The following is an 11,103-nucleotide window of genomic DNA, read 5'->3' on the forward strand; positions in this document are numbered from 1 at the left end:
TTCCTTCCTTGCCCTGCCCTGAGCTGCCCCCACTGCCGTAAGCTCTGGGCTTTGGGGCAGTTACAGGGAGGAGGGTCTTCAAGAGGCTGTAAAGCTTTGTGAGCACAAATCCTTACATCTGGGTTCATCCCCTCCACACGGGACGTGCAGTTCCTGCCCTTCCTAATGATTCTCTTAAGCAAACGGGCTAATATCCTAGAGGGACTCTTGACTGATTAGCCGTTTGCCCTTAGTGCTCTGCTCGCCCCGTGGAGACGGGCTGGCGCTGCCTGCTGAGCTTTCCACCTCAGTACATGCAGAGCTGGGGTCTCACCCCCGCAGCAGCAGCAGCCACCAGGCTTTGATGAAAGGAACCAGCAAGGGATGTTTATGAATTTGGTATTTGTGAATCCAGTGTCTGAACTGGAGGCTCCTGGAGTTGTGTGCTTGGACAGGTTGGTGTCCCCGGCCACCCCGGACAGCCACCCTGAACAGCCTCCTCAAAGGAGAAGCCAGACCAGGCCCAGCACTACTGGCCTGGTCCTGGGACAGTGTGAGGGTCAGTAAACATTCTTCCAGGCAAAGGGCCCAAGTGAGGACCCCAGGGAAGGCCCTAAGGAGGAAGAAATAACTCAAGGCTTTTTGGCTCCTGTTAGTAGATGTTGGGGAGGGTGTCTGTGACCAGAGCGAGATATTGGGGGGAAGGAGGGAGCTCCATGTGGCAAAGGACAAGGGAGTCATTTTAGGCCCCTGTGGGCTGTTTGCCCTGATCCTCCTGGACACACTAGGACACAATTATCTCATCTAGTCCTGCCTCACCTCTGACCCATCCTCCTAAAGACAATTCTGTGGCCTTTATTGTCTAGCTTTATTAAAAGAAAACACTCTCACTTTATACTACTGTGGAGTGAATATGATTGATGTGATTTGTGTTTCATAATTTGCATAGCCAATTTCATCTACTGAAGATATTTCTATTATATTTCCAATACATACATTTTTCACTTCTAGGGAAAGCTGGGATTACTCATATCCCCACCCCAGCTTTGAATCCCCCCACCCCCTGTTCCCTCCACCTCATTATATTTATAATGACAATGAACAGTCAGGACTTGGCATCTCAGGAGTCGACAGTTTGGCTTTAATTGAATCCAGCTCACTTGGCCCAGGGCCTCCTGCCTCCCCGAGGCCTGTGGACGGGTCAGTTGGACACGCGCAGCAGCTCCTCATCCCCTGTGGATGCAGAGAGGCTCAGAAAGGTGTGAGGTCGCCAGGGGGTCTGTGGGTGGGGGCTGGGGTGCCTCTTGAGGGGGGGAAAGCAGCTTGGGCTGAGCTGGGACCTGAGCCTGAAGCCAGAAACTTCTACTTGCTGAAGGATTTGATATCTCCAAAGTATATTCTACAGAATGATCTGGTTTTTTGCTTCTTCTGATTTATTTTATGTTTTGCCAGTGGGGAGATCAAGCCCAGAAATCTCAAATGACTGCAGTTCCCTGGAATGCTATTACTATTATCAGTATAGCGCCACCATCTATATTAGTAACAGCTGCCACTAACCAAGCACGAGAGCACTGGGAAGTAGATACTTTGACCAACTTTGTAAGTGCCATGATTGGCACTGGCCTAACATGACCAGCCCAGATATGGCAGTGCCAGAACGAGAGTCCTGCTCTGCCCAGCTCTTGGCCTGCCCTGCACACCCTTGGCCTGCATCTGACCAGCCCTTCCCTAGGCGTCTCATTCCCAGCAGGAGTAAGGCCCCGGGCTTGGCCCTATTTTACTTGGGAAACTGAGGCTCAGAGAGTAGATAGGCTGGTCACCGGGTCCGGAGCCCAGTAGTCAGCTCTCCAGACCTCCACCTCCTCTCTCTCCCTCGGGTCCCAACAGCCCCTTGACCCAGCCGGCTTCCCCGCAGCCTCCTACCTTCGCCAGGGACTCCACAGTACTCTTTGCACTCCTTCTCTGAGTAGAACTGGTTGCCGTTGCCATTGCAGCCCCCGTAGTTGAACTGGACGCACTTGCCCTGGGCAGCATCAAATGCCCAGAGCTCGAATGAGGCTTTGCAGGGGCCGATGACTATGGGGAGATTGCAGGCAGCTGTGGACGAGGAGAGGCATGGAGCAGTGAGTTTAAGGATTGCTGGCCAGAGACCCGGCACTGTGCTCATCCCAGACACCTAATCCCTTTCTCATGGACTGGGGAGCTGGGGTCCATGAGGTCACCCCTATCCAAATGTGTGATTCCTATGACTTCAGGACACTTTCCTGGAACTCCGCCATTGCTACCTCTTCAATTGGCAGTAAGGTTTATTGGGAGGTCAGAGTTGTGGGGGTGCAGTGTGAGAGGTGGGGAGCCTCACCCACGGTGCGGCAGGTCTGTAGACACTCCTTCTCAGAAACGAAGTTGTTGCCATTGCCCAGGCAGCCACCGTAATGGAAGGTCTCACAGGCCATGGATGTGCCGTTGTAGAAATACCTCTTCATCAGCCCCAGGCAGGGACCTTGCGCACGCTCCAGCTGGCAGGATTCTGGGGAGGGCAGCGCGGGGGGCAGCATTTACTGAGGGCTTACCATGTGTCTGTCAACAGGCCGAACTTAAGTATCATCTCATTTAGTTTCATCCCTGCACTAAAAGGCAGGATGATCGATTGTTTTTATAGATGAGGAAATTGACTCTCTGAGAGGTAAAGTGACTTGCCCAAGGTCATGTAGATCTGTGATTCAAAACTATGTCTGTTGCACACCAAAATTCGTGCTCATTCCATTTAAACAAGCAGAGTTAGTTACCAGGGACCCACAGACCCTCTGTCCCCACATTGGTTTCATCTGTAATAGTAGCTGAGGATACGTTCATCAGTACCCATGCTGGCCAGCCTGACCTCTTCACCGAGGTCCCAGGCCCAGGCCTTTACTCTTAGTGGTTCCTCGCTCTTGAATGTCCCCTCCATAAACCCCTACCTGGAAACCTGTACATGGCATGAGCACCCCTTCATCCTTGAAGCCCTCCTGCATGCCCTCACCTCCCATCCTCTGAGCGCCCCAAGACTATCAACTGACCCTTCCTTTTGGGTCCATCACTTTTCCCCTTGACTGCCTCCCCTAATAGACCAAAAGCTCCAGAAGGGCAGAGGTGGTTTGTCTCCATGAGCCCAGGGTCCAATACTGGGGGATGGAGCAAGTTTTGCTGAGCTGGAGAGTGAGTGTTCATGAACACTGTCAAACACAAGCAGCCTCATGTTCTCCCAAAACGGCCCTGATAGTCCAGCAGGCTGCTGTCCCACAGAGGAGGGAACCAAGGCTAGGAGGTCCACCGTGACACACACAGGACAAGAGCTCTTTGTGGAGCTGAGAGTTACTAATCTCAGGGACCATGGCTTCTGCTCCTCTCTTCCCCCCACAACCTCTGTCACATTGCTGAGAACTCAATTTGCCTTTTCTAAGGCTCAGTCCTTGATTCCAGCAGAAAAATAAGAAACAGACTTCATGGTGGTGAGAGCAGCCAGGGCTAGCCGGCCACAGACCCTTCCTCTCTGGAGTATGGCAGAAGGGACTGAAAGGGTAAGTGAGCATTACCTTCTTTCTTCCTGAAGTCAGTTACTGGTTGCCCAGCCCCTGATCCTCCATCTTCCTCAGGAAGCACAGCCCGGCGGGCTCTCTGGGGGAAGAGAAGTTGTTGCAAAGACTTTGCCACTATTACTCACCTGAACCCCTAGACTACATAAATGATCCATTTGCTTTGGGTAACAAGATGCAGACAGAGTGGTTACTAGACTAGTGAATGGTTATGTTTTCCCAACCATATCAACCTGAGTTCCACATGGGCACCACAGGGTAGATTTCTGGTCTGGAATGAAAATCAGAGCCACGAGATACAAGAATACCCCCATATCCATTTTCCAGTGGAAATGTCCAAAGGAATATAATAATGGAAAAGAGACGTATCCCAGAGACAGAGCATTCCCATGTTAGAAACTTGAAGGTCTTTCTACATGGCGGAGTATGAGTGTGACTGGTTTTCAGGAAGGGACTGGCCAGCCCATAGCTGCTGACAGAGAAAAAGCCAGAGAGTGAGGAGAAGGGAGCCTGAGATGGACTCTACACTCCTTGCTGTGGTGATGGCACTGCAGGGCAGGGCAGACTGCCCAGCTGTCCCAAAGCACCTCTGGGCATAGAGTTCATAGGCAGCACCCCAGGCAATTAAAGAAGGGATGACAGAAGCTCCATCTTTAGCAGGTTGAGGAATCTCCACACAGTTCTCCATAGTGGTTGGACCAGTTTGCATTCCCACCAGCAGTGCAGGAGAGTTCCTTTTTCTCCACAACCTCGCTTGTGGTGTGTGTGTGTGGGGGGGCAGGGATTAGGGTCAAAATAAGGGGGTGGGAATTGTATGAAGAATATAATCAAGATTGAAATGCATACATTGTGCAAAAATGAAAAATGGTGTAAAAATATATAAAATAAAATAAAATAAGAAAATATGTAAAATTTGAAGGTTTCTGATAATTTTGAATTAGATTTAGATTGCAGTTTTATTTACCATTTACTACAGATCCCTGAAATTATAGGGCTATCCTCTTTAATTTTGATAATATATTAAAGTTGATGCACTTATGTTAAGAAAAAAAAAGGGGGGCCTCCTTGGTGGTGCAGTGGGTTGAGCACTGTGCTGTGAAGCTGCCCTCAGCCTCTGCAACGTGGGTTCAATTCCTGGCCGGCCAGAGAGATACCAACATGGCACGGCAGACCTCTGCTGCCTTGCCCACTGCTCCCTGCAGCAGTGTCTTTGGTCCGTCTGCCTGTTCTGCTCCCTGCTCTGGCTCTGGTGAATCCTCTCACCCTCCTGCGCCTCTGACTGTACCCCAGTTCTTGTATAAATAAGAAAATCTTTAAAAAAAAAAAAAAAAGGAAGGGATGATGGAAACTACCAGCCTCGGGCAGTCTTCCTGCCCACAAGCTAGATCTGGAAACTGAAAAAGTAAAATTTTAAAACTATGGCAACCTACAACTTTGCCCTTTTTTAAGGTGCAACTGAAAGCTATATTCAGGTCCTCCTATTATCTGCCAGAACCCCCATTAAACTGTTCACATACAGGCATTTCTTGATGAAGGAAAAGAGAAAAATCATAGGGCAGATGAAGGAATACTGCTGCTCAGGTAAATCAAATCAAAATGAAGAAATATCTCACTGAACATAGGATAGTAAGAAGCAGGAGAAAACTTAAATCATCCATGCAATCGAACAGTAATTTCTTCAAAAATGTAGAAGGAAACAAATGTGTTAGCAGTGTTAATTCTCTGTAGGAATAAGAACATTGTCTTTTTTTCTGTTTTCTAGTATTTTTTTTCAATTTCAAGAATATGTTTCTAAATGTATGCATGCACACACATCAATATGTTACACACATCAGTAGAATAAATTAGAATATAATTTCTAAATAACCGGAGAAAAAATGAAGAAGGGTTGGGTCTCCCCTGGTGGCACAGGGGGTTGAGCGCGGCGCAGGGGGTTGAGCGCAGCGCTGTGAAGCCGTCAGCCACCTCTGCAGCTCCGGTTTGATCCTGGCCAACTGGCAAGATACCCACATGGCACAGCAGACCTCTCCTATCTCGTCCACTGCTCCCCTCAGCAGTGTATTTCAGTCAGTCTGCCTGTTCTGTTCCCCGCTTTGTCTCTGGTGAATCTTCTCACCCTCCCGCACATCTGGCCTGTACCCCGGTTCTTGTATGCATGAATAAATAAACATTTTTTAAAAATGAAGAAAGCTTAATTAATATGGCAAAAGGCAGGAAAATAAAACAGATGAGTGAAAAAGCCCAAAAAAGTCAAAAGACAGCTTAGGAGAGCAGAAGCTGGATCGAGAAGCGACTCGCTTTCACCTTTGCTGGACTTTTTAAACAAAGATTTATTAACTTTATTTTCATGTACTCAATATTGTGTATCATTATTTCATTACTGAGTATTGAATTGCTATAGGGTAAGTGAAAAAGTATCAGGCTCTTCTGCCCTCCCACCATTAGGATTGATGATGGATCCCTGCGGTCCTAAATGCATGCCTGAGGCAGGCACTTGGAGTAGGGTGTGGGCATATGTAAGTGGGTACACCTGGGCTGAGAGACTGGGCTTATAAGGGTGGTGTCACACAGATGCCAGCAGAACAGCAGAATGGAAGAGTGAAAGAAGCAGAGAAGTAGAGGACACAAGAGAACGCTGGAGAGCCCAGGAAGAGTGAAGACTTGCTGGGGGCTGGGAGGTCTGCCAGCCTCCCGTTCCCTTGGTACCCCTGCCTGCTGTGTACCCGGTAAAATCCTAATAAAGCCTGCAAAAGCCACTGAGGGCTCCAGGACCCCTTCTTCACCCATCTGCTCGAATCATAGAGATCCTGCCCTGTGGCCCATCCTGCCACTACAATTGCTTTTAATTGTTATGCTAAAGCTTGTGTAACATGTCATTGAATTCTATCACAATGCTGGAGTTGCAATTACCCCATTTTACAGATGAGGAAAGTAGGATCCAGATGGGGCAACAAGGAGGTTAAAATAGCAGAGCCTAGACTGAGCCCAGGTGTGTCTGCAAAGGCAGCAAAAGTCAAGTAGGTGGAGGTGGGGCGGGAGGGCGGAAGAGGTACTCACTGAGAGTTGAGAGGACTCTTCATCCTGCTCCCCAGGGACACACTCACCTAGGTCAGAGGACAGGAGAGAAGGGTGAATAAGAGAGCCAAACTAGGGGAGCATTGTAGACTCAGAGACAGTTTTGTTCACGGTGACTGTGCGTGCCTTAGCCCACTTCTAGAATGGCTCCATGGCTCCTCTCCCCTGGCTCACTCAAGGTCATTCATTGGAAAAATGACTGCTTGCATCATCTGATGCACTGTCTCCACCCCACCACTGACAATTCATCAGCACCATCACATGAATAGCAATGGCTAACACTTACTGAGCACTTACTAGACACCTGGCCCAGCACTGTTACATTTGGCAACTTTATCTCACTGACCACTCCCTGCAACTAACAAAGGGGGCATTATTATCTCTAGTTCATGGATGAGGAAAATGAGGCTCTGAGCAGATGACTAGCCATGCAGCGCATTTTGAACCCAGGTGTTCATGGTTAAGGATGCACTTTTTTAACCTATGGATTTTGGGCATAACCTCGCTTAAGCATGTGGCAGAAGAGCAAACACTGAATTAGCTCTAGTCTCGGCTCACTCCAGTCTACACTTGTGATTAGGAGCTGGGCCCCAGCTGTCTTCTCTGTAAATGGGGACAGTCTGTAGCCATGCTATCTGGGATGTTTTATGAAAGATCGAGGGATTGGAAGGATGTTTTCTGGGGGGCCATGGAGGACAAGGAGGGACAGAAACACAAGGTGGGGGTGGGATGCCTTTTACCTCTGTTGGCCATGGTGAAGATGGAGTCCTCGGGGATGCCCACGCCCTGGGCTACTTGCCTGAACTCCTCCAAAAGGTTTTCCCGAAGCTGCGGCTGCCGCCCTGCACGGGTAAGCAGAGGAGACACCTTGAACCACAGGTGCCAGACTGGCAGGGCCTGAGCTTGCTTTGCCCAGTGACGTCCTTTTAGGGCAAGTTTGAAACTATAGGCCCAACCAGATCTCTTGGCTGTAATTATGGAAAGAGCAACACCAGAAGCTAAGAGGTTTCCCTCGCAGGGTCCCACCCAGGTCTCCCAACTCCCCATAGAGGACACTTTGCCTGTTGTTTTAAGGCATTGAAGGCTCTGGGACTTTCTGGATCTGCATTTTAGAGATAAAAAAGAAGAGGATCAAGCGTCACACAGAGACTGGGTTTTACCTTCTCCAGGGAGAGTGTTTTCATCTTTTCCCCAATTGGATTTTTGTCAAAAGGAGAGAGCTCAATGCCCTGCTCTTTCTCTTGCCACTGTCCCTAAATCATGGGTCACCTTTCACCCCAACCAGCCTTTCTAGTCCCAGGTGTTTACCATAGAGCTTGACGGTAATGGTAGTTCCATGGCGGCGGCTGAACTTCTTTGTCAGTAAAATGGCATATTCATCATAATTGGTGTGGACCACATAGGACTCCATGGTGATGTTCCATTCTGCAGGGGCGCCCGGAAAACAAAGACATCAGCGAACAGAGGCCCTTCTAATCTGAGATCCTTCACCTCCACCCAACTCTTCATGGATTCCTCCCTCCTTCTGCCCACCCACCCCTCCCACTCTTGGTTTATCTACTCATCCATCTGCAGAGATTGCCAAGGCAGAGGGACGCCTACTCAAGACTTGGAGTATTAGCCTAAGAGAGAACCTCGGCCGCTCCTCGCACTCTACTCACTGGCTTTGCCTTTGTGATACCGGAACTTCCCGTTGGTGTCTGTCTTCTCATAAGCCCCAGAGATCTCCTCACAGACACCTTTGCTGGAAATGAACAAACCCAAAGGACGGTAACTTCAGGTGAAGACCCTGGTCCTGACTCCCCACTCTGGTCCTCATGCCCCACTCTCTTGTAGGGTTCTTGCTCAATGAAAGGCACCCCAAGAAGCAAGAGCAGGTGGGGAAACAGGCATAGTGCAGGGAGGGCGTTGCCCTTGAGGTGTAGGGGTGGGGAGGTGCCCTGAGGGGAAGAGAGTCCTGAGATCTGAGCTCCGAGGAGAGCGCTGACATCTGACTCCAAGCAGAAGATAAGGGGCCCCAAGCCAGGGCACCCAGGCCCTCACCCCCTTCTCCCTCCCACCCCAGCCCCCTGCTCACCGCCAACGAGTGCTTGTCATGCTGATCTCTCTCTCTGTGGCACCCTCTCCCAGCACCAGGGTGCTCACGGTCAACCGGTCCATGAACCTCTTCAGCCACGGGCAGTTAGAACCGATGGCCACGTGGTACCATTTGCCATAGATCTAGGAGGTAACCATGAGCTCCGGGGGGTCTGGGTTGGCTTTAGACCTTGAGGAGGGCTTGGGGCACATCTTGTCCTCTCAGTGATGAGCCCTTGGGGGTGACAATGTCTCCTAGCTAATGGGGACCACCGGGCTTCAAGGAAGGTGGACCCTAACTGTGAAACCTCAGCATCAGGAGATATGCAGATGGGGTGGGCCCCACCACACACAAGGCCTGGCTCCCCTGAGATGTGGGATCTGTGCTGCTCACTTGGGCTGATGCCCCTGCACTGAGGTACACACAGAGCAGGAGCCCTGTGCCTACACCACCCTGGGCGGGATGCTTGCCCTGGCACAAGCAGCCCAGCTCCTTACAGAGTCCTGAGTCTGATGAGGACAAGCCCTGCCGCCTCATTCTCGTGACTTAGGAGAGGTGAAAGAGACTTTCTGCCCCCAGAGCGAGCAAATGAGCCTCCGCCCCTTTGCCATCCCAGCCCCCTAGGGCCCTGCTCCTCATTGCCTCTCTGCCCATGATGCTTCCTTGTCCCCCAAAGAAAACAGAGCCTATAGGATCCCACAGCTAGAAGGGAGCTCCTCACACGCACATAGAGACTGGAGCCCAGGAGGGCAAGGTCCTGTTCAAGGTCACCCAGTAATTTGGGGCAGAACTGGGACCAGAAAGTAGTCCTGGGTCTCCCCCTGGCAGAACACAGAGAACCTGCGCTGGCCTCTTCATCCCACCAGTCCCCATCTCTGTGCTGCTCTTCTCCCCATAATCTCACAGACCTAATCTCTGTCCACTCCACATCTGGGAGGGCAGAGGACGCAAGATAGTGAGATGTTGGGGGGGCAGCGAGTAGTGGGGGGCCGGGGGATGAGCAGAAAGATTCATGAAAGCCAGGCTCTGTGTGAGGGGGTGTGGGCTGCCGTGAGGCCCAAGCCTCCTCAAGGGTGTGTTCCCATCAAAGCACGATCTCCTCCACAGAACGACAATGCAGAGGGGTGTAGTTTCAATGAATCCCAGGCCGAACTCTGAGCAGATGGTCCCTCCGGGACCAAGCACCAGAGGCCCGGATGGGGAGACAAGCACCTGGGCAGGCAGGCAGGATTTGCCCCCGGCTGCGTGGACATGTTCCCTTGGACTGCTAGCAATCCAGCCTTACCCTGGAGACGTCGAAATTCTCCTGCACTTGGATGTCGTCGGGCGACGTGGGCACGGGGCCAGCACTAACTGCCAGGCAGGCGGTCAGCAGTAGAAGCGGGGCCCTGAGACTCTGCATAGCTGTCGCGTGTCACTCACAGGCTCAGTGCGGGGACGGAGGAGCCACCACCTCCCTGCCTGCCACAGCTGCGAACTGAGGCCGGACCAGGGCCAGGGCCGTACCTTTCACACGACCTTGGTGTTTGTCCTGCTCAGCCCAGCCAATCAGGGCTCCAAGGATGGATCAAATCAATCCCAGGTAGTGCTCTGGCTGGGTCAGTGGTTCTGGGGGGCAGGGGGCGGCCTGTTTCAGAGGAGACATTGACCCAGGGCCCAGAAGTTCAGCCCCCAGAAAATCCTCCTCAGAGACTCCCAGGTCACAGCAGGGCACGTGAGGTTAGGACAGAGGGACAGCCCCTGCCCTTTCCCTCTGGAACATTCCACCCAGATCCGCTCCTGTGAGCCAGCAGGACGAGCCTGATTTGACCCCTCACAGAAAACTGAGGCCCACGGAGAGACAGTGACTTCCCAGCGAACACAGAAGCGTTGGTGGTCACTTTCTCTCTCCGAAGTGCAGTTCCAGCCTCTGTAAGCAGAAGATAACAGTCCCTAGAGGAGGTCGAGTGAGGCAAGACTGGAGCCCAGGCATCCTGTCCCCAGGGTTCCTCCCAGCCCTTGTCAATAATAACAGAGGATGACAGTGGTGGTGGCAGCAGCAACATGTCCGTTCACTGAGCATCAGCTGAACTGAGCTCAATCCCCACAGCCTCATGGAGTAGCCTCCAGACAGGCGTTTGAGTCTCTAAAAAGTAAAGATCCTCGGCTGGGGAGTGGGTACCTGGGAAAGGGAGCCTTTGGTGATGGTTGAGAGCATGGGCTCAGGAGTCAGAGACAACTTCTGTGCTGCTCGCTGGTAGCATGGCCTCAGGCCAGTGACTTCACCACTCATCGCCTCTGTTTCCTCATCTGTGAATGGGGTTGTAGTTCCTGGTTTCTTCATGGCGGTGAGAGATCAAAGGATTAACTCTTGTGAAGCCCTAGGACAGTATCTAGCTTGTGGGAAGAAAACTGAATGTG

At 51.4% G+C, this 11,103-nt stretch overlaps 1 protein-coding gene across 1 annotated transcript; it reads right to left on the bottom strand.

Moving 5' to 3' along the window:
* Window positions 1–1,180: 1,180 nt before the first annotated feature.
* Window positions 1,181–10,105, bottom strand: AMBP (alpha-1-microglobulin/bikunin precursor; the record flags this gene model as incomplete). Its single annotated transcript, XM_084239048.1, has 10 exons — window positions 1,181–1,212; window positions 1,903–2,076; window positions 2,339–2,506; window positions 3,552–3,633; window positions 6,609–6,655; window positions 7,367–7,468; window positions 7,935–8,051; window positions 8,288–8,370; window positions 8,704–8,846; window positions 9,989–10,105. 10 exons carry the CDS (start codon window positions 10,103–10,105, stop codon window positions 1,181–1,183), a joined length of 1,065 nt encoding a protein of 354 aa, XP_084095174.1.
* Window positions 10,106–11,103: the final 998 nt, after the last annotated feature.

This window comes from Talpa europaea, assembly GCF_964194135.1.
Source record: "Talpa europaea genome assembly, chromosome: 7".
NCBI lineage: Eukaryota > Metazoa > Chordata > Mammalia > Eulipotyphla > Talpidae > Talpa > Talpa europaea.